The 24,440-nt window shown below is 36.2% G+C and overlaps 2 protein-coding genes across 10 annotated transcripts in view; one reads left to right on the top strand and one right to left on the bottom strand.

Moving 5' to 3' along the window:
• The window catches only part of KIF20B (kinesin family member 20B), a 73,714-nt gene extending 58,713 nt beyond the window's left edge, over positions 1–15,001 (bottom strand). For all 7 annotated transcript variants that reach the window (XM_054659772.2, XM_063780869.1, XM_016918834.4 and 4 more), the window contains exons 1-8: positions 14,559–15,001; positions 10,796–10,943; positions 6,990–7,076; positions 6,782–6,898; positions 6,204–6,342; positions 5,117–5,301; positions 2,183–2,219; positions 1,079–1,306 (exon numbers count right to left, since the gene is read on the bottom strand). In XM_054659772.2, the coding sequence (XP_054515747.2) occupies positions 1,079–1,306; positions 2,183–2,219; positions 5,117–5,301; positions 6,204–6,342; positions 6,782–6,898; positions 6,990–7,076; positions 10,796–10,942 (940 nt within the window). In that variant the 5' untranslated portion in view covers position 10,943; positions 14,559–15,001. The remainder of the gene's footprint in view (positions 1–1,078; positions 1,307–2,182; positions 2,220–5,116; positions 5,302–6,203; positions 6,343–6,781; positions 6,899–6,989; positions 7,077–10,795; positions 10,944–14,558) is intronic.
• PANK1 (pantothenate kinase 1) overlaps positions 14,816–24,440 on the top strand; it is a 120,351-nt gene continuing 110,726 nt past the window's right edge. The window contains exons 1-2 of one of the 3 annotated variants that reach the window (XM_063780873.1): positions 14,816–15,139; positions 21,706–23,711. The gene's annotated coding sequence lies outside the window, so the exon portion shown is untranslated. The remainder of the gene's footprint in view (positions 15,140–21,705; positions 23,712–24,440) is intronic. The other 2 variants (XM_054659776.2, XM_063780874.1) reach the window with 2 other exon arrangements.

The following is a 24,440-nucleotide window of genomic DNA, read 5'->3' as shown; positions in this document are numbered from 1 at the left end:
ATGTTCTAGAATGTAAATTACACAAACACACAAAATAAATGTTTGTCAACAGAGTCTGCCAAACGGAAAATTAAATACAGTAACAATTCCTTGGAATTAGACACTCAGGGAAAAAAAGAGAGGCAAAGTACAGTACAGATTAAACCTGTAAAATTACCTAGCTATTAAACACTGAAGATTGTAATTTATTAGTGAATCATAAAATCAGATTTATTGAATCATGACCAGTATTTTAATTTTTATTTATTTATTTATTTATTTATTTTTTTGGAGACAGGGTTTCACTCTGTTGCCCAGCCTGGAGTGCAAAGGCGTGATCATGGCTCTCTACAGCCTTGACCTCCTAGGCTCAAGTGATCCTCCTGCCTCAGCCTCCAGAGTAGCTGGGACTACAGATGCATACGATCATGCCAGGCTAATTTTTGTATTTTTTGTAGAGATGGCGTTTTGCCATGTTGCCCAAGCTCGTCTCGAATTCCTGAGCTCAAGTGATCCACCCGCCTCAGCCTCTCAAAGTGCTGGGATTACAGGTGCGAGCCACTGCATCTGGCCAGCATTTTGTAGAAATGACAAAGAATACAGAAAATATTACAGTGCATTCCTTGTAGTAAAAGTATAATTAACGAAACTTTTGAGTTGTAAATATTACATATGTATATATATACATGCATGTAGGTACTGAGTCATGATGTTATTAATATGTGTTTCCTACTGTGAATAATTGTTTTAAAAGGTTAGAAAAACCACTCCGGAAGAATAGTAACATTTCATAGCTCCAAAATTTGGACACTCTTACAAAGCAGGAGAATAACGTGAACATAACCATACACAGCTTTTCCCATCACCACAAATCCAATTAATGATACTCAAGCAAATACAATACCAAAATAGACCCTTTTATATTCAAGTTTAATAAATATACCAAAACATACTTCCAAAGCACAAAATTATCTTCTTCTCTTAATGTTAATAATTAGCATTACAATTTTCAATTTTCTATTTGCTTTAGTCTTACAGCTATCACAAAGCCCAGGAAGAGAACTTTGGAGCAATAAGATAAAAATATTCATTAGTATACCTTTTATAAAAGAATAGCCCTTTACGTCTTGGGAAAGGCGCAGCATCTTTCTCTTTTGGAATTTAGATGATACAGGAACAAATAAGTCATAAATATATTCATTGTAAATTTCAAAGAAAGAAACCCACACAGAAAATTTTATACTATTAGCCATATTCAAGTTGGCTTGTTCATAATCTTTTATGGATTCTTCAAACTCTGAGATATTCAAAGAGTTAGTTAAACTTCCTACAAAAAAAAAAGAAAAAGAAAAAACAATCACGAAAGTAAGCAACTGACTAAAAACGTGACAAAAGTACAAATCGATTCTCACACTTGAAAAACCAAGTATGCTTAATCTTTTGACCATCTATGTTAAACACTTTTTGGAACAAAGGAAGATGTAAATAATATGTGGATTAACCAAAGTTAGACAACTTCTTATAATTCCTTTCTTTTTGAAAATATGTTAATGAACCAATAGATATCAAATGTAAAGGACAAAGAAAAACAAGTGTCTTTCAAATTCAATATTAAAATTGTAACCAGTAAAAGGGATATCTGTAATATTTAATACAAACGAAACATTACAATGACTGACATTTCATATAAATATGTATCATTTTCCAGGTATCACCGACTATGTCATTATAGAAATTAAATCCTTAGTAACCAAAGAAGAGGTCTATAGAAAAAAAATAAATAAATACAATGTGAAAAATTTTTTTTTTTTTTTGAGACAGTTTCACTCTGTTGTCAGGCTGGAGTGCAGTGGCGCGATCTCGGCTCACGGCAACCTCCACCTCCCGAGTTCAAGGATTCTCCTGCTTCAGCCTCCCAGGTAGCTAGGAGTACAGGCCCGCGCCACCATGCCCAGGTAATTTTTTTATTTTTAGTAGAGACGGGGTTTCATCATGTTGGCCAAGATGGTCTCAATCTCGACCTCATGATCCACCCACCTCAGCCTCCCAAAGTGCTGGGATTACAGGCGTGAGCCACCATGCCCAGCCTAAAAATTTTTTAATAATAAAAATAAAACATTAGAAGTGATTTAAAAATTAAAAGCTTTTCAAGTGTACTTCATATAATTGATACATCAAAGATAAGTGAGAAACAAAACCTTACCATAAAGAGTATCATCACTATCATTACGCACAGTAACCTAAAAAAAAGATTGTTTTAAAAAATTAAAAAAACATTTTCATTAAGGTTAAATAATCAAGATATTAATTACCTATCCAAATAAGTCACTACCAAATCACAACCTTTCATCTACTCAATTCAGTGAATTCTTTAATTTTTCCTAGTTAAATAATATAGTTTCATGGAAAAATACAGAGAACTATGAAAAAGAATATTATCATGTATAATCCTGCCACTCTGGTTGGTTACTATTAATATTTTAAAATATTTCCCTTCTATTCTTTTCCCCACACTTACGTTGTAAGCTTTTTCTCCCCATAATTAAAAATTGTTTACAACATTTGATGGCTATATAACACATGTGAAATGACTTAATTATTCCCTTACTATTAAACATTTAAATTATTCACCAAGTTTTGCCAAACATCTTTACATATTTTCTTCTGCATTCTTATTATTTCCTTAGAAATAGAAATAAACCCATTTCCTTGGAGTATACACCTAAAAGTGAATTGGTGGATGAAAAGATATAAAATATTTTAATGTTCTCACTCTTAACACACTATTGCCAATTTGCTTTCTAGAACCATTTACAATGTATGAAAGCACATTATCTCATTTTTTTTAACATTTTAATCATTTCATAGGCAAAACAGTATCATGTTTTAACTGGATAACTTGTTAGAATTTTTTTTTTTTTTTTTGAGAGAGTCTTGCTCTGTCACCCAGGCTGGAATGTAGTGGCGCAATCTCGGCTCACTGTAACCTCCACCTCCCGGGTTCAAGCAATTCTTGTGCCTCAGCCTCCCAAGCAGCTGGGACTACAGGTGTGAGTCACCATGCCCAGCTAATTTTTTGTATTTTTAATAGAGACGGGGTTTCGCCATGTTGGCCAGGCTAGTCTCCAACTCCTGGCCTCAAGTGATCAGCCTGCTTCAGTCTCCCAAAGTTCTGAGATTACAGGCATGAACCACCATGCCCAGTGAAAAATTTTTTTCATTATTAATGATTTTAATTTCCTCTATGAATTGGCTATGGAGTTATCCACCAATCCCCATAAATTTTGTTAAAACACTATTCTACTTTCAGAGACCATAGTCACAGACTCAACTTTGAACTCCACTGGTAACACACTTTTTACTGCCTTAAAACCCTGGTTTCTAAATGTTTTAAAAAAGAAAAATTTGCATTAATAATAATAGGGTAAAAATATTTACAAAAACAATTAGTAGTTTTTAACAGCCTTGAATAGAATAATGTCTGAAAATATACTACAAAATCCAGAAGGCACAAGAGGAATAAACAGACAAGTATAACTTCATTTTTAAAAGTTTATATGGTACCACCTTATATAAAATAATACCTCCTCACAGTATATTACATATTTATTTATTGTCAGTCTCCATGAGGGCAGTACCATTTGTCCTCAAAACTGAAAATATTGCCCGGAAAAAAAACAGATGACTTAATAAAATTTGCTGAGTAGATGAATACTGAAAAACACAATGGGCCAGGCTTGGCAGCTCAAACATGTAATCTCAACACTTTGGAAGGCCAAGGGAAGAGGATCTCTTGAGGCCAAGAGTTCAAGTCCAGCCTAGGCAACATACCAAGACCCCATTTCTACAAAAAAAATCAAAACAGCCAGGAGCGGTGGCATGCCCCTGTAGTTCCAGCTATTCAGAGGAGGTCGAGGCAGGAGAACCACTTGTGACCAGGAGTTCAAGACAGCAGTGAGCTATGATCATACCGCTATACTCCAGCCTGGATGACAAAGCAAGATCCTGTCTCTAAAAACTAAAAAAAGGAAGAAAAAAAAGAAAAACACAATGGGGGCAGGGGAGAAGCAAACAATAAGCCAGAAAATTTGCAACCCATACACTCATACATTAATAATGTATTCATTTTTTTAAATACATTTTAATAAATCAGTAAACAAGAAAAGTCATACAATACTAGATAAATGGACAAAGAACATATGTGACAATTCACAGGAAAAAATTCTAAGATGTACTAATCAACTAATTTACAATTAAAAAAATATAAAGTAAGCTCAAGTGAGCCATTTTTCACCTATCAAACCAGACATTATTAAATATCCAATCTTGGCCTGAGTTTGGGAAAATTAGCACCAAATATATTTGCAATGGAATGTTTCTTTACTGAAACACTGTTCAAAATAGTAAAACACAGAAACAATACAAATGTCCATCAATGGAGACTTAGTTTTAAAAGCTGATTTAAAATTTAAAAAAACAAGTTAAAGACATAACAGATAAAAGGCACATGATTTAAGGTAGGAAGAGATTTAAGATACGCTAAATGAAATACCAAGTCATAGAATGGTAAGCATAGTAAGATCTTTTTGTTTAAAAAAAAAAATTATATCATACATATAAAAACAAAGGTATGAAGATATACACATCATATATATGACCATGTTTGTGTATATACAGATAGAAAGCTCTGTGTATGGATTTTATAGAGAGAGAGAAAAGGTCCAAAAACAATACTTCCCAATCTATTAATAATTTTTTCTTTAGGAATGAAATTAAAGGAAACTTTTACTTTTTACTTCTCACATTCCCTATTTTAAATTTTGGGTACATATTACTTTCACAATTAAAAAATAGAATTTTTAAAAATCATTACATAAAAAGCACAATGCTGGCTCTACAACAATCAAAAAAGATTTCAGAACCATTTACATTTGTATTGTTTAAACATTCTTGCTGTTGGTATAATATAAATACAAAAGATGTCTTCACACTTTAAGCTTTATTTTTCTCGAAAACATAAATAATAACAAAAAACACTACCACCACAAACCAGATTCCAATATATGGTGAAACAATCTAAAGGGTTTATAAGAAGTCAGGAATTATACATATTTTACATACTAAAATATTTCCATACCTCTTTAATTTGCCGAAGCAATGCACTTTTGCTAGCAATTTCTTCTTTCTCTTGTTCTGATGATAACCGTAAGTATTCTCTGGATCTATGTGGTTTAAGGTTCATCTTTGTATACAGTCTGTCTTGAAGACTATCAAATAATACATTCAAAGTTCGAGGCAGAATGCCAATATTTTCTTCTGTGCCTGCAAAAGGAATTTTTGTGTTATACTCTCTCAGTCTACTAGGAAAGAGGAAACTTTTCTTGTTTATTAAAGCTCCTTTTATACTACCAATAGGCAAGAATCAACAACTGAAACGGAAATGATAGCTGAGGATTACTCAGCTTTCCATCACTTTGTTATTCACAGTATTACCAACATTTTATTGACTATTATTCTGATGTAAACATGAAACTTTACATTCAGATAATGCAACCATATTAAGATTTGTAACCACCCATAATCACAAACTATAAAAGTAAAATGAAATACAAAATTTCTTCTGGTCATTTATGCTTAATTCTCTGTATCACATCAATACTTTTTCTGGATTTTAATCATCATCTAAATCTCTATCAATGGGTAAAGTATTTTTACAAATGAATTAAATAAATTTGAATTAAAAGCCAATAGCAAGGCCAGGCATGGTGGCTCTTGCCTGTAATCCAAGCACTTTGGAAGGCCAAGGTGGGCATATCACCTGAGGTCAGGAGTTCGAGACTAGCCTGGCCAAAATGGTGAACCCCCATTTCTACAAAAATATAAAAATTAGCTTGGCATGGTGGCGCACGCCTGTAGTCCCAGCTACTTGGGAAGCTGAGTAGCTCAGGCAGGAGAGTCATCTGAACCCAGGAGGCAGAGGTTGTAGTGAGCTGAGATCACACCACTGCACTCCAGCCTGGGCAACAGAGTGAGACTCTGTCCCTCCCCCGCCAAAAAAAAAAAAAAAAAAAAAACAGCAATACGTAATAATATGCTAGTACTATTAAAAATAGAGCAAACGCATACTAGGTAATAGCAACATAACTACATGTATGTATTATAAAAACACTGAGTGATTATTATTGCTTCCTTATCCTTTCCAACCAAAATAAAACAATATTTACCTTGAAATGTATATGTTTTTCCTGAATTGGTTAGCCCGTAAGTAAAAATCAGACGACTCTGTCCTTCCAAGAGGTCTTTTACTGGTTGCATAATGCAACCCTGAAAGAATTCCTTCTGTGTAGTTGCTGGGCCAAAAACCTAAGCAAATATTTTTTAAAAACTCTTTTTAGAAAATTCAAGTTAATAGTAATAGTGTGTTCCATCCCAACACTACTGTTTAAAAATTTAAAAGATTCATTCTTAAAATAGGTGCCACATCCCCACTCCCACAAATACATTTGATAGTTTTACTACCAGAAAGTTTTCAAGATAGAAATCTGTACCAGGGAATCAAGTATTCACCTAAGTTTTGAAAAGAATATTTCTTAAAAATATATTAATAATAACTTTAATAACACTACAGTGATCTCTTTACATCCAATTATATATTTCCAGACCTGAGATTTGAGTCTTATCCTTAAAATCTAAGTTGCATAAGCATAAAATGTATAGTTCATTATATACAATTATATAGCAATTTAGCCTAAGCCAAGTCTCTTTATCTTTAAAACAAAAAACAAAAACACTTCAGTTTTACCTTGGAAAAACTGAATTTCTGTGCCATCTGCCCTGAGCTTTTTTCACTTAACCGACCAAGGATGCATTGAGGCTCTTTCAGCACAACAGTCTGTGAATCCAGAATATGCACACAGCCCTAGAAAACATACCCCCAATAAATAAAAACTAGTATTTTGCCATTTTAAATGAAAGTAAAATATTAAAATTCTATTAAATTCAACACAAACCTCAGACTCAAGTTCTTTTTCTGACTGTGTAAATGGTCTTATTCGAAGACAAACCTGGAGATAATCTTTAGATTCGAAACTGTTTGCCTTAAAAAATAAAGGAGAAAAACATTGTGTTTTTGAAAGATACAGCTTTTCAGAGACCATTTTTCCTTAACATGGCTACTTTTTACATAATAATCTGAGATGATAAAGAATTTCTAAGCAGTCACTATCCTGCTTTTAATAATGTTAGAAAAACTCAATAAATCTATTTAAATAAAAACAAAATACACGAAAAAAGATCCAATTTCCTCCATCTCCTGTATTTATACTTGAAGTTTATAAAAAGCCTTTATTCCACAAAAGCCTAATATAATTAATGAGGCCCTAAGTCATTGGAAAATATAACTCTAGAATAAATCAAAAGTAACTAGAATATTCTATTATTCAAATGCTCAGTTCCATGAGGTATTCAGAATTTTTTTTACTATGTACCATTCTCCTTGTTACTTTTTCTGAGGAAAAAATGTGCATAGAAAATGTAATTTTAAAGAAATGTTTTAATGTTTTTTTAAAAAAGTAAAAAGGAAACAACTTGATAAATGCAACTTAATCAAAACAGACATAACTAGAAAATCTGAATAACCCAATTTCTATGAAGCAAACTGAATCCATTTTCAAACAAAATAATGCCACAAAAAAAAAATTCAGGCCCTAGTAGTTTAACGGTAAATTCTATCAAACATTTAAGAAAATGATCAGGCCAGGAGCGGTGGCTCATGCCTGTAATCCCAACACTTTGGGAGGCCGAGGCGGGTGGATGACCTGAGGTCGGGAGTTCGAGACCAGCCTGACTAACATGGAGAAACCCCATCTCAACTAAAAATACAAAATTAGCCAGGCATGGTGGTGCATGCCTGTAATCCCAGCTACTTGGGAGGCTAAGGCAGGAGAATCGCTTGAACCTGGGAGGCAGAGATTGCTGTGAGCCAAGATGGCGCCATTGCACTCCAGCCTGGGCAACAAGAGCAGAACTCCGTCTCAAAAAAAAATACAAATTGTACATAAACTCTTTAAGAAAATATAGGAAGAGAAAATACCTTAACTAATTTTGAGTTTGACATAAGCTGAATAACACAATTGACAAAGATATCCTCAGGAAAAAATTAGAAAACAAAATACCACATTAAGATATACGCAAAATTTCCCACACAAAATACTAACCAATATATAAAACAGGATAATACATCTGACCAAGAATGGTTTATTCTAGGAATATAAAGTCTGTTTAGCATTCAAAAATCAATCCAGGCAATTAACCATATTAAAAGAACAAATGAAGAGAAACTTTTATCTCTACAGATGGGAAAACAGCATTTGACAAAATCCAACGTCCATCTGTAATAAAAATTCTCAGCAAAGTGTAATGAATGCAAACTTCCTCATCCTGATAAAGGGCACTTACAAAAAATCTATCGCTAACAACAAACTTAACAGGAAAGACTCAATTTAAGATGAGCAGCAAAATGAGTAATAAGAAGAGGATTTCTGCTTCCCCACTTCTAGTAACATTGTATTAAAAGTTCTAGCTGGTGTAATTGGGTGTGAAGGGGGAAAGGGGATGGGGGAAGAAAAAAGGAGGGGTAAGGGAAAGAAAAAGGGAAGAGAAAAGGAAAGGAAAAAGAAAGGTAAAAGGGAACGGAAGAAGGGAAAGAAAGAAGTGGAGGGGAGAGGAGGGGAAAGAAAAGGAAAAAAAAATGGAAAGAAAAAAAGGAAATGAAAAGACAAAAGTCATCCAAATTGGGAAGGAAGAAATAAAATTTTCTTTATTTAGAAACAACATGAACATACGCATACAAAATCCAACAAATCTACAAAAAATTAACGTATACTAACAAAATGCTAATCAGAGGTTACTTGGAGGTGTGATGGGAGGGAGGACTTACAAGGAGCCTCAAGGAAACTTTTGAGGGTAATGGTTATACTCACTATCTTGACTGTAGTGACAGTTACATAAGTGTATGCACATGTCAAAACTTATCAAACTGCGTATCTGAAATATATGCAGTGTTTCATTATGCTTAAATAAAGCAACTAAAAATATTATTTACAATAGCATCAAATAACATAAAATGTTTATAAATATATTTGACAAAAGACACAAAAGGCCTCTACATTGACAAGTATAAAATACTGCTAAGACATTAAAGACCTAAATAAAATGAAGAATACTGTGTTCATGGATTAAGACTCAATATTGTCAAGATGTCAATTCTCTCCAAACTGATCCACAGATTTAATGCAATCCCAGTCAAAATCCCAAGATGCTGTCTTGTAGAAACTGGCAAGCTGATTCTAAAATTTATGAATATGCAAAGGACCTAGAAAAGCCAAAATTTTCCTAGAAAAGCAAAACTGGAGAATTCACACTACCTAATTTCAAGAATCATTATAAAGCTACAGAAATAGAGAGTATTGTGTTGGAATAAGGACAAATAGGTCAAAGGAAGAGAATAAAATCCAGAAATAGATCCACATATACACAGCCGTTTGTAAAGCACCAAAACAACAGGGAAAGGAAAGTCTTTTCAATAGATAATGCTGAAATAACTATTTATGTAGTTAAAAAAAAAATGTATGGAAGCTAAAAAGAAAAAGAAAAAAGTTAACCTGGGTCCCTATATCAACTGCACACAAAAACTGTTCAAAATGGACCACAGATATAACTACTCAAATGAAAACTAAAATTTCTAGAAAAAGTAAGACAAAAACTTTGGGGAAGGCGAAAGTTTCTTAAAGAGAACACACACACAAAAAAATTCACCAAAAAAGAAAAGAAAATGTTAAATTGAATGTCTTTAAATTTTAAAATGTCTGATCTTCAAGACACTATTAATCTGATAAAGGATTTGTATACATAAAGATTTCTCACAAAACACTAATGAAACAACCTAATTTAAATGGGAAAAAGATCTGAAGAGACACTTTACAAAGAAAGTAGAAAAATGGCCAAGAATACTTGAAAGAGTGCTCATTAGAAAGGGCAAACTAAAACCACAACAGGATACCATTACACATCCACTAGAAATAAAAAGTTCCATTATCAAGTGTTAGCAAAGAGGTAGAAGCACTGGAACCTACATACATTGCCACTGCTGGGATAGCCACTTTGAAAAACAGTTTAGTAGTTACTTATAAAGTTAAACTTACACAGTTTGTATTCCTAGGTATTTACCAAAGAAAAATGAAAACACAAGTTCACAAAAAGGCTTGCACATGAATGTTCAAAGCAGCATTATTTATAATGACCTCAAACTGTAAACTACCTAAATGTCCATCAAACGACAAATGGAAATGTGGCAGATCTGCACAACAGACAACTATTTAGCAATAAAAAGGGAAAAACTACTGATGTATGACACACGACAAATCTCAAAAACATCATGCCAATCCAGGAGTCAATAAATTTTCTCTGTAAAGAGCTAGACAGCTAATATTTTAGGTTCTAGAGACCCTATAGTCTCCTCACAACTACTCAACTCTGCCATTATAGTGCCACAACGGATGTAGTAAATAAATAAACCAATAAGCACGATTGTGATGCAATAAAACTTTATGGACAGTGATGTTTGAAATTCATATAATTTTTATGTTAGGTGACATTATTCCTATTTTGATTTTTCTTCCACTATTTAAAAATATAAAAACAATTCTTAGCTTGTATCTAAGTACAAAAACAGGTAATACAAAAACAGGCCATTGTTTGCCAACCCTTGCATTAGAAGGAGGCATGATAATCAACACAATACTTTTCTTGTACTTACCTCAGTGTTTGGAGCAACTAAGGAAAATTCATGAGACAGATCAAGCTTAATGCCATCGAAATTTATTTCTGAAGGCCTTGCAATTGGGTCAGCACTAAAAACATAAGATGGTCGAGGTACTCCCTCTTGATTAAAATTAGATTCCATTCTGCAAGAATAACAGCAACTTCTTTAACAACCTTAATAAGTCAGCATGTAAGCCACCCACACTTTCAAAAGTCTAGCCCACTACTTCCCTCCAAATAACTAGATTTTAGAAAAGAAACGCATTACATTGCTTCATTTATAACACAATGCCCTACAGGAAAGACTAAAGATCAAATTATATTTACAGACTCTGACAGCCTACTATTTTCATATAATATCCATTCAAAGAGGTTTCGTGAGTACAGGTAATCTGTAAAGATGGTATAAAATGTTTACTCTCTCCGTGAAATCCTCTCAAAACTCAAATAGTAAGGAGATCACAGGGTAAATTATAACCTTGTGTCATCTACTTAGTGACTCCTGTAGAATGTTACTTACAGACTTTGTTTTAGCATTTAAAAGTTAAAACTCAGTTATCTGGGTCTGGTGCGGTGGCTCACGCCTGTAATCCCAGCACTTTGGGAGGCCAAGGCGGGTCGATCACGAGGCCAGGAGTTCAAGACCAGCCTGGCCAAGATAGTGAAACCCCGTCTCTACTAAAAATACAAAAAAAAATTAGCCAGGCGTGGTGCCAGGCACCTGTAATCCCAGCTACTCGGGAGGCTGAAGCAGAGAATTGCTTGAACCCGGGAGGCAGAGGGTGCAGCGAATCGCGATCGCGCCACTGCACTCAAGCCTGGGTGACAGAGTGAGATTCCGTCAAAAAAAAAAACACGAAAAAAACAAAAAAAAACTCAGTTATCTGAAAAATTGCTTTCAATTTCAAATTCAAGTAAAAAGTAAAATAATATATGTAAACACATTCAAAACAGTACCTGACACATCACAGGTTTTAAGCTAAATAGGAATAATGCATCAGTAAACTATTACCATTGAATTAAACATCAAATCACTAAACTAAAAGGTAAACTTAAGGATAACCTTAACTAAAAAATACTAACATTCTAATATTTACTGAGAATCTACTAGATGTACAATACCAGAGAGAGGAGGAGGACTCTGTGCTGTTTTTTGACAAGATTAAAAAATATACAGATCAGTGACTCCCAAACTAAGGTTCCTAGCTCAAGAAAGTAGTAACGACCATCACCCACAGGTATTATATAAAATGAACCAAAGATGGCCCTTGCATAATAGCTCTACAGTGTAAACTTCTTCACAGTTGGTAGGGATCTTAGCTCAAAAGCCCACTCGATCAAGGACCATGAATGTTTAAAATAAAAATTAAAAAGCCTACGGCCGGGTGCAGGGGCTCACACCTGTAATCCCAGCACTTTGGGAGGCCGAGGTGGGTGGATCACGAGGTCAGGAGATCGAGACCCTCCTGGCCAACATGGTGAAACCCCGTCTCTACTAAAAATACAAAAATTAGCCGGGTGTGGTGGCGTGCGCCTGTAGTCCCAGCTACTAAGGAGGCTGAGGTAGGAGAATCGCTTGAACCCAGGAGGCAGAGGCTGCAGTGAGCCGAGACTGCGCCACTGCGCCACTGCGCTCCAGCCTGAACACAGAGCAAGACTGCGTCAAAAAAAAAAAAAAAAAAAAAAAAGGGAAAAGCCTGCTGGGGCGCCAAAGTCAAATTCTGAAGCATCCATTTACTTTCAATATGGCCCAAAATAAGCATATTTTTAGCCATTTAGAGCCTGCCAGGTTTGAATGCCCCATGAAACTGCACCCAACATTTGCCAGACACATAAAACCCGGGATTATCAAGACCCCCAAGCCACTGCTGCCCTTGAGAGTTTCTATGATCCAGAGACTCTCCACTGTGCAACATCATTTAGGCATGTAAGCCCCTCTATGATTCTTTCCTCCCCGACTCCCCATTCCCCTTGCCCTCTTTCCCCTCTAGATGGTGGCCCCTCACCCTGGTCTAGAAAAGGTCCCAAACTGAGACGGATTTCCTTTGCCTACAATCCTGTCAAAATCCTTGTTTATTCCTGCCATCTTGTTGTCAATCTTTTTCCTTGATCAGGCTGAAATTCCTAAACGTATCACAAGAACATAGTTGACTTTTTTCCCCTAAATTGCAAAAAGACTAAGGAAAGCACTGATCTAGATCATGGGTAAGGGGGTGCAGAGGGGGGAGCATCTGCAAAACGTTAAAGTACTGGCTTGACATTTCATAACACAGAGTTCATGGAAATGCCCAGAAAACTAAAAAACACCTGTGGCTTCAAATAATAATTTTTGGTTTAAAGAAAAGTGTTGATAAATCTTTTAAATTGCTGAATTAAAAAGAATATTCCTATGTACTAAAAGCAGTTATAATAAAGTATTTGTTCATATGCTCATTTTTCAATGAACAAACTACTTCCTAGCATTTCTAAAAGTGTTCAGACTTACTGTAACTTCTTGCGATTTTAGATGACTTCTACTTATACATGGCCTTCCCAACTAAACTGGAAACTTCTTGATGGCAAGAACCTTGCCTTATACCACTCTGTATCCCCTATAACAAATTCAGCGACTTATGCAGGGATAAAGACTACCTAATGACTTAAACTAATGGTTATAAAGAAAATACTCTTCCAAAAAAAAAAAAAAGTCGGTCCTAGTCTGTAATATTATCTTTCGTGACAGCAGGCTTCAAGACCTCATTTTTCATTTCAAAAGGCTGCTCTGACTGGAAAACTGCATATTTACCCTCTCTCCAATAAGAATCCACAATTGGAGACTTTGGTGAAAAATAGCAGAATCTGTTACTGAATGAGGTTTCTGAATGTGGTCTACAATACACAGCCTCAAAAAAAGTCTTCACAACTAATCGATGAGTATTTTATGTTATTTTTACAATTTAAAATCTGGAGTCTTGGGCATGTAATAAGATAAATACACTGTTACACTACCTAACCCATAAGGCGTGAACTTCTGTAAACTAGTAGTTTAGCAAGAAATATAAGAGAACTGTGCCAGACATGCATCACTGAACCAGCGAGCGAATCGAGATGGAGAAAGCCTTCTAAACTGGGGAATGACAGCAGGCACTGTGCCACAAACTCTTCAGCCTGGCACTGCAAAACCCTAGAAGGGCAAGCCCCAAGGACCAGTAGGAGTAGTCTGGAAATAAGTGCACAGAGGCTACCACAGGGCTCCCCCCGCAAAAAGGCCGTGTTACCTACCAGCCGAGCAAACTGCTCACCTCAGAGCTTCAGAAAACTAGGTGTGGCAAAACAGGCCTGTTCCTCAACAACAACAGAAGCAACAACAATAATAATAACTGCAAACATTTAGTACCTACTGTGTGCCAGCACTAACAACTTTACACATTACCATTTAATCTTCACAAAAGCCGAAAGAAATAGACACTTCATTGCAGCCTTTTAACTGATAAGAAAACTAAGGTACAGAGAGAGATTAAATGAATTGTCTTGCGTCACTCAGCTAATTAGCAGTGGAGGCGAGATTTAAACCCTAACCGAATTAGTATGACTCATTCCTCGCTGCGTACCCCGTGTTCGCATCGCTCCGCAACCCAGTTCCTGACAGTAACCTCCACTGGGGTACGAGCCCTGTCGGAACATGTCCACATTGCCAAAGCCGTTTCCCCACCTTAGGCCCCATACATGCGCAGTCACCCACCTCCTTCCCCACACCTTCCCGCGGGTCACCTCCTCACCTGCAAACGTCGCCTAACTAGCCGGACCCGCGAGCAGCACTGCGATGTTACCGTTTTCAAATTCAAACAATGGCGGCCAGGGCACCGCACTGAACGCTGGGAGTAGGTGGGGCGTCCAGAGCTCCGCCAGGGAGCGTAGCCGGCTCGCGCTGCGGGCTTTCCAGCAGCTACCGGAAGAAGCTCTCCAATATGGGGGCGGGTCTTGAAACGCGGGCAGCCAATGGGCGGAAGCAGGCGTGGGCCGCCCTGGTGCTGACGGTCTCGTTTGCCTCCCAGCTCTGCTAGCCGGGCTTTAGTAGTGCGCTTTCTCGCGGCTGTCATAAGTACCAAGCTGTTGACTGGGACACCGATCTCCAATTCTGTCCTCGAGGCAATAAAGATGTGGCGAAGGCCCGAGGTGAGGCCACTGCCACTGCACTTAGTCCTGCGACTCCCCTAAGGACGGGCCGAGGAATGGCGGACTAGCCACTTCCCAGTCCTGTCCCTACGGGGCAGAAAAAGGCTCGGCATCCCGGGATCCGGAGGGTCACTTCCCTCGCTGCATCCCCATTGTGCAACTGCCAGTGTAAAAATTGATATAGGTAAGCTTATGAATGCTAAAACTAATGAATGCAAGATGCTAAAACAAACAATTAACTGAAAGGTTGTTGGGAAGAGGATGTTAGTATCTCAAAGAATCACCCTACAGATCATTTCTTATTATAAAGGGAAAATAGAATTTTACACTGAAGAGATTTATTAGACATACCTTAACCAAGTGAAGATACTTAGCATCGCTAATATCACCCGATAGTATTTGTGCTAGAAATGTTTGACATTAATCATGAGGAAACAATCAGAAAAAAACAATGTAGAATATTCTACAAGACAACAGGCCTAGGCTCTTCAAAAATGTCAGTGTCATGACAGGAAAAAGAAAAAAACGAAGTGGAAAATTGCTTTAGTCGAGAGTCAAAAGAAACCAAATGAAATTTGTGAATCTTGGCTGGTTCATAGATTTAAAAAAAAAAAAAACTTCGAAAGACATTTGTGGACAACTGGGGAAATTTAAATATGAACTACATATTAGATGATATTGAATCAGTTTTAAATTGATTGCATGTGAGAATTAATTTGTGATTAAGTGGAAGAATGCCTTTGTTTTTGGAAGGCGCTTGCTAAAGTAATTAGCAGCAAAGTGTCACAGTGTTTGCGGCTTACCTTCAAAAGATATGGCAAAAAAATAGAGAAAGCAAATGTGGCAAAATATTAGTAATTGGTGAATCTAGTTGAAGGGTATAATGGTGTACATCGTACCAGTCTTGCAACTTTCTAAAATAACAGATTTTCTAAAATAAAAAGAGGAGGGGAGAAAAGGAATAGAATTCTGATCTTTACCATGGCCTCCCAGGTCCTGCACAATCAAGTGTCGGCCGACCTCACTCCCCACTACCTGTACAGTAAGTTGATCTGCTCTGGATACCTCAAACACCAACTTCTTTCCAGCATGTATGAACCTTTGCATGGGTTGTTCCCTGTACCTGAATTCTCTCTTCCCCATTCAACACGTGGCACTTCCCTTCATCATTTAGGTTACGTCTAAAATAGTACCTTCTTAAAGAAGACTTTCCTGACTACTGTATCTCAAGTGAGCACTCTTTTTTTATTTGCAGGTTCAATTTCATTTTTATACTTTTTACAACTAGCAATTGTTGTTGTTCCCCTACCCTGTAAAATGTAAGTTCTGTGAGTAGAATAACTGTGTTTTGTTTGGTCGCTAATGTATCCTCAATGACTCTCTAACACAAGACAAGCAAATCAATATTTGTTGAACAATGAATGAAAGCTGATGTGGCTAGGTAGAGACCATGGGGAGGAGTCAGGGGAGTGAATCTGTAGGCATGGGGCAAGGCCAGACCCTGTAAGCCTTAGCCAAGTTACTAACTTGAGTATTACGAAATGCTTACTGGATAACCAGTTTTAAGCATGGTCATGGTACACTCCAATGTGCATCTATCTTTTGAAAAGGTTAATCTCCTGGAGAAACTAGAGGCAGCCAGGGAGGATGCTGTTGAACCAGTTAGGAGGCTGTTGCAAGAGATTCCAGGAAAAGATAATGATAATGTGGACTTGGAAGATGGCAAAGGAGTTGCAGAAAAGTATCCAGATTTTAAAGGTACTTTTTCCGACGTTTTTCATTTCAGCACCAGCTGCTGGGTTTTTCCCTTAGGGAGATGCAGAGCCAGCTTGATTGGGAAGTGCTTAAGATTTAGTACCCATTCCAAAGAATTCCATCTGTGCCCTTGAAATGAATATTAACGTAAAATGAAAAATTTTGTAAGTTACATCAAGCTGATTTTTCTGCCCTGGCCACAGTCTCTACTGTTAGTAATAGCTAACTTTCTTTATGCCAGGTAGTATTCTTAGCACTTTATACTCATTTAATCCTAACAGTAACTCTGTAAGGCAATTTGTTGTTGTTACAGCCAATTAATAGAAGAGGAAACCGAGGCATGGAGCTAGTAAGGAAATAGTAAAGGTATCTACTAAATAGAAGTGTTGAAGATTAAATCAGATAGTAGTGTAAAGTATTTATAAAAGTATCTGGCATATGTTAAATAATAACTTGCTTCAATTTATATAACAAACAGAGAGACTGGAATTTGAATCTGGGTGATCCGGCTTCAGAGTCTGTGCATTCTTTGGCCTCTCAAAGTTTGGATCCAACACCCCTGGAATTCTCTTAAGAAAATACTAAGTGCTTAACTCCACCTGCAAAGCCATCTCTAGAAGCAAGACTGAAGCAGCTGACTTTTCAACCCCAAAATAATACTTTTGAGTGTGTATTAATTGCAAAGGTTTAAATAATAAGTTCAACAAAAATTTATCAGCCACCCACTAAGTGACAGATGTCTCTACCCTTGAGAGGCCCTTAAGAGGCCTTCATCTAAAGTAGCCCTTCTCAACCTGGGATTTCAAGAGACAATTAATCCCTAAATGCCTTTAGGCACCCATTGTATATAATGTATTAACTTCTTTCATATACATCTAGAATGGCACTGGTTCTACACCATCCTGAAAATAATTTTTTTTATCTCCTGTGGTTCATATGGGGAAATCCATATGCAAAGTATTTCAAAACATGACAAATGTTGTAATAGAAATGAACAAGGAATAATGGGAGCAGAGTGAGCATAGCTTAAAAGTAATGGCTGTGAAGTCAGACTTGAGATTGAGTATAAGCCCAGCCACTTATAGGGCTCATAAAATTGTTGTAAGGATTAAAATAGCATATGTAAGTTATTTAGTATAATCCTGGCACATAGTAGGTTTCATAATGGTAGGAATATTTATTAAATCTGTTTATTAGGTCATTAGAATGCAAACTCGTTACTATCTTGGTCCTCTATAGCCCCAACATCTAAAACCGTACCTTGCACAAAAACAAGTACTCAATAAATACTTTTTGATGTAATAAGGGATGTCTACTAGGGAAGATTTCGTAATGTAGCATGTAGGCTGAAGAAAATGATTGGGATTTGCCAGTGAATTACAGGAGGAGGCCATTCCAGGCCATGGAAAGCTGTGAGACAATGATAAAAAGAACAAGAGTTCACAAAAGATTCCAAAAACTAAATACCTACCTCAGCATGACTGTGAACATTAGCTGAAGTGGATAATGGCAGGAGATAAGAAAAGTAGGCAGAGGCTAGATCATAAAGGGCCCTATATGACATGCTAAAGAAGAGCTAGAATTATATTCTGTAAGGCCTAGGTTTTGCTCAGCAGAGGTATGGAAGGAAGAGTGTAGGAAGAGAAGAAAGAAAAGGATTGAGTCTTATGTCTATAATACCAAAATCTTAACAAAGTGCAAATCAAGAAATGAGACAACAGGATGTAGAAGTTTAAGCATATTATTTCAGTGTGCAAAGGTAACCAGTACAGGAAAAAATATATGTAACTATCTAGAGCTAAGTGCTTGTCTGTCTTTGTAGGAAGTAAATAGATATCTATAATTGATACATGAAGAAATAATATTAGGAGGAGCATATCATTTAAAGATATGGTATTTATAGTATTTGGTATAGTAATTGCCAAAAATACTAAAAACAAATTATAAGAATAGTTGCCCCTGGAAAGCAGGCCTGGAGATGTGAAAGGGTGAGATTTTTTTATTATAAGATCTTTTTGAATTTGTAATAAACATTTTTTAAAATTTAATGTGTCCTAGCTGGGCTTGGTGGCTCATGCCTGTAATCCCGGTGTTTTGGGAGGCTGAGGTAGTAAGATTGCTTGAGCCCAGGAGTTCAAGACCAGCCTGGAAAACATGGTGAAGCCACGTCTCTACCAAAAATCAAGAGTTATCCAGGTGTAGTGGTGTGCACCTGTAGTCCCAGCTCCTTGGGAGGGTGAGGTGGGAGGATGGTTTGAGCCTGGGAGGCGAAGGTTGCAGTGAGCCAAGATCATGCCATTGCACTCCACCCTGGGCAACATAGGCAGAGCCTGTCTCAAAAAAAAAAAACAAAAAACAAGAAAATTTAATGTGTCAGAAAAAAAAGCATTTCTTTGCTAATCATTTACTGTGTATTAGGCTATGAGATCCCATTACCTCCTTAGTGAAGGAATCTGACATATTTTTCTAGTTTGTAGTTTGCATGTGCAAAGTTTTTCCAAATGTAAGCTGTCGTGGTGATTTTTCTTCAGAGTCGACTTGACTAGCTTTAGCCTCAGGAAAAAGGCAGTTGGAAAAAAAAAAAAAAGGTTAGCTGTAAAACAGCCTTAAACAGGTCCTTTAGGAGTTATTCCAGAAGAAGGCATTGTTACCATAGAAGAAGATAGTTTCAAGTGTGTTATTACCCCTGAAAACATTCCAGTAGAACAAAATGTGAATGTGGAAGATGGTGATATTGATGATCCTAACCCTGTGTAGGCCTAGGCCAATGTGTGTACATCTTAGTTTTTAACAAAAAAGTTTAAAAAAAAAATAAAAAAATTTAAAATTAAAAAAAGTTCATAGAATAAGGATATAAGGGAGGAAAATATTTTACCCAGCTGTACAGTGTGTTTGTATTTTAAACTAAGTGTTATTACAGAGTCAAAAAGTTAAAAGTAAAAGAAATATAAAAGTTTATAGAGTAAAATTATATATATTATTATATATAAAATATATAATATGATAATATATAATGTATTCTCAATATTATACATTTCTCATATTTACTAGAATTTTTTTTTCTTTCCAACTTGTATTTTAGGCTCAAGGGGTACATGTGCAGATTTCTTACATGAGTAAATTGCATGTCACAGGTGTTGTACAGATAATTTTGTCACCCAGGTATTCCACGTAATACCCAATTATTTACTAGAATTGAAACACTTCTGAATTATACTAACTGTTAATGAAAAAGAGCCAAATTCTGGAAAATATTTGAGGGGATTTATTATGAGCTAAATATGAGTGACCAAGGCCTGAGGCACAGTCTCAAGAGATCCTGAGAACATGTGCCCAAGGTGGTTGGGTTACAACTTGATTTTACACATTTTTGAGGGGCAGAAGTTACAGGCAGACATCAATACATGTAAGGTGTCCATTAGTTCAGTCTGAAAAGGCAGAACAACTCGAATTGGGGGTGGGCAGTGCAGGGAGACTTCCAGGTCATAGGTGGATTCAAATGGTTTCTAATTGGCAATAGGTTGAAAGAGTTAAGTTATCATCTAAAGACCTGGAATCAATGGAAAGGAATGTCTGTGTTAAAATAAGGGGTTGTGGAGACCAAGGTTCTTATTATGCAGATGAAGCCTCCAAGTAGCAGGCTTCGGAGAGAATAGATGGCAAATGTCTCTGATCAGGCCTGAAAAGGTATTATGTAAGACCTTTAGTTAGTCTCTCCTGGATCAGGAAAAGATCTGGAAAAGAAAAAGGATTATCTATAGAATCCTTTTCCCCACAGGAGACAGCTTTGCAGAGCCATTTCAAAATATGTCAAAGAAATACATTTTGGGGTAAAATACTTCAGTTTCTTTCAGGGCCTGCTGTCATGTGATGCTGTGCAGGAGTCAGGTTAGAGTTTGGTATCTTATTGCTACAAAGTGTCTGTTTTGCCAGTCTTAAGATCTCTGTTTTATTGTTAACGCTGATCACTTGTGCCTGAATTCCAAAGGGAGGAGGGTACAATGAGATATGCCCAACCACCGCCCTTCCCATCATGGCCCAAACTAGTTTTTCAGGTTTATTTTGGAATGCCCTTGGCCAAGAGAGGGGTCCATTCAGTCAGTTGGGGGGGTTAGAATTTTGTCTTATAGAACTGTGCTTTACTCATTTTTATAACAGTCCAGCCAAAAGGACTGCTCTTAAACCCAATAGAAAAAGAAAGAAAGACTTAGGAGTGAATCAGTAAACTTCAGGCATTTGTAGCAGTTCATATTAGACATTTGAGGAAGATCTAAACATATCTGGGGAAGATGAGAATGAGGAAGAAAAGCTGGCCTTCCAATAGGAACTTATAAAAGAGTACATGAAATAAGGCTCAAACCACAGAAGCTTAAAAGTCATGAAAAATGCTAATGAATTCTTTCTAAATTCTAAATTAAAAGAAACATTTTATTAGAATGTCTAAAATGTGTTTTAATTCTGAACTTGATTAACAATTCTGAGTCACAGTTGGGATGTACAATTTTCAGAACAGTTTAGAAACAAGCAAACAAAAAAGCCTTTTAAATGAGTGGATATTTAGGGAAAACTTGTGGGAGTGTTTGGGACATTTGCAGTGAGCTCTTTCATTTTTCCTGATTGCTCATTGTGAAGCAGTAACAGGCAGTAAGTACCAAACAGATCATTTGGTACAAAAAGAAAAATCTATATTCAATAACTATAAATTTAGGAACTCTAACCTCTTGCCACAGCATCTCCATGTTATTCAGCATTGGTGCTCAACTACCGACTGTGTCAATCAAATAAGAGTATCAGGTTCCTGTGCTAAAAATATTCCAGCTCAAATCATCTTGGCAGACAATACCAGAAAAAACAAACATTTTTCTGTCTATTAAAGTGACCAAATGTTAGGAGACTAAATATAAGCAGAAAAGACAAGTAATAGCTGCATAACCTTGAGCAAGATACTGACTGAGCCTCAGTCTTTTCATCATTAAAATGATATTTTTAATGCAGGTCTACAGTCTTTACTCTGCAATTCCAAAACAGGACAAAAAACAAAACACTGTGAAACCCAAAGTGTTTTTGTAAGTTTGGCACCAGGATTATATGCCAAAGAAAACCTACTTTGAACAAATATGAAGCCTCTATTGTCTCAGCACTTGTATCCGTAAGTCACACATGCCTCTGCTATTTGCTGATATTTTCTGACTTGGGGATTAATTCCATGGAAAATGTCGAAAAGGGCTAAAGATATACCTATGGGTAACAGTGAGAAGAAGAAAAGGAAGCATCTGTCTTTATCAATATCTTAGAAAGTGGAGTTATTGCAGAAACTTGATGGTGGTATGTCTGTGAGGTGTCTTACTGAAGAATATGGTATGGGAACCACCACGATATATAACTTAAAGAAACAGACAAGTTGTTGAAATTTTATAGTGACAGCGATAACCAGGAACTAATGAAAAATAGAAAAACATTGCATAGAGCCAAAAATGAAGACCTTGACCCTGTGTTGATTGAATGGGTTCGACAACAAAGAAGTAAAGATACACCACTGACTGGTTTGTTGGTCGTGAAACAAGCTAGAATATACCATGAAGAACTGAACTTTGAAGGAGAGTGTGAATATTCAGGAGGCTGTCTGCAGAAATTTAAAAAGTGTCTTGGAATCAAGTATCTTCAAATCTGTGGTGAAAAAGCTTCTCCTGATGATGAAGCTACTGAAAATTACATTGATGAATTTGCTAAGGTAATATCTGATGAAAATCTTAGCCCTGAACAAATTTACAGTGCTGATGAAACAGCTTTGTACTGGTGCTATGTTCCTAGAAAAACTTTAACAATGGCTAACAAAAGAGCAACAACAGATGTCAAAGATACTAAGCAAAAGTTAACTGTTCTTGAGTGTGCTAATGCTGCAGGCACACACAAGATAAAATTGGCAGTGATTGGAAATAGCCTATATCCAAGGTGTTTAAAAGGTGTGCATAATTTACCTGTACATTATTATGCACACAAGAAAGCATCAGTAACGGGAAATCTTTTCCAACTGGTTTGATAGGCACTTTGTGCCAGCAGCATGAGCTCATTGCAAACTGGACTGGAAGACAATTGCAAAATTTTGTTGTTTCTAGATAACTGTTCTGCACAACCCCCTCCTGAACATCTTGCGAAGAGCAATGCTTTTGGCATTGACTTTCCCCCCAGTGTGACGTCTGTAATACAACCTTGTGACCAAGGAATTCTACACGCCGTGAAGAGCAAGTATAAACAGTTTTTTGAAAAGCATCCTTGCTTCAGTTAACAGAGGCCTGAAAATCCAGGACATCCTTAAAGAATTTAATCTTAAGGATGCCATCTTCACAGTTGCTAATGCTTGGAACGACGTTGATAAGTCAACATTAACAAATGCTTGGCACAGACTTTGGGCTACAATTATGTTTGAAAGTGACCTAGCTGATGAAGATTTTGAAAGATTTCATGACTCTAATGAGAAAACAATGGTAGCATAATTCATTACCTATGCCAAAAGTTTATCAACCAAAAGTGTAAATAAGTTAGAAGAAGCTAACATTGAAGAAAGGGTTAACATTGATAATGATGAACCCATTGTGCATCCTAAGAGTGATGGGGAAATTGCTGAGATGGTGTTAAATGCAGATCAATATGAAGATGGTAGTAGTAATGATGATGACATGAATTTGGGTGAAAAAAATCTCCATAGATCATATGGTGAAAATGTGTGACCGATTAATTGCTGGCCTTGAACGATGTACATTTATCAGTGAGCAAGAGCTGATGACAATTTACTCAATTAAAGAGAAACTGCTTAGACAGAAACCTGTGTTAAGGAAGCAGGTGAAACTGGGAAAAGTCTTTAATAAAGCTCTCTGTGGTAATGCTGCTTCATCTCTTGACAATCCTGTTTCTGGCTCATCAGATGTCCAGCTCCAACCTGGTTTCATAGGCAGTGGTAATACTGGAACAACCTCTTCTCCAAGATTCTCAGGCAATCAAAGGTAATGAACATTCATTGCATGTATATGTGTTATGGGTTAGTTTTCATCAGTATAAGTTTTAAATTTTATTTAAAATTTCCTTAGAAATAAGAAGCTTTTTCACAAGTGACAAAACACATTAAAAGCTTATGGTATGTGTGGTCTATATTTATCTTCCTATTTCATTTACCAATAAACGTATTTATTTAAAAATGTTATTTACCAATGAATTTACTAATATATTTTTGTAAATAAATTGTAATATTATTTATGGTTTTGTTTCACTTAGTGTGAATTTTCACACATTTATTCGCAGAAATAGTAAGATTAATGTGTTTCATTACATAGTACTGTCCTGTACCCATTTGGAATGTTACAAAATGTATGCAATTTATGTAGTATATTCCAAAGGATTCCAATTTCATCCTGAATTCCAAAAAATTCTCATTTCCGAAACACATTTGGTCCCCAGAGTTTTAGATAAGAGATTATAGACCTGTGATTCTTTTTTGTTGTGAATGATCCAGTGAAATGATCGATGTAAAATGTCTTGCACAAAGTAAATGCCCATTAAGTGTAGTTGCTATTATTAATATTGCGTTACTCTACTTTAAAAATGTAAGACAAGCTTTTTCTGACATTGAAGTTAGCAATAGCATAGGTAATGATATGCATTCTTCAAGTTTTATTACTCTAAGAGATGCTTTGGCAATGTGCTGCTGATAAAGTGTATTAGAGTATCTCCTAAAT

This window comes from Pan troglodytes, chromosome 8 (assembly GCF_028858775.2).
Source record: "Pan troglodytes isolate AG18354 chromosome 8, NHGRI_mPanTro3-v2.0_pri, whole genome shotgun sequence".
Classification (NCBI taxonomy): domain Eukaryota; kingdom Metazoa; phylum Chordata; class Mammalia; order Primates; family Hominidae; genus Pan; species Pan troglodytes.
This window is presented reverse-complemented; position numbering and strand designations above follow the sequence as displayed.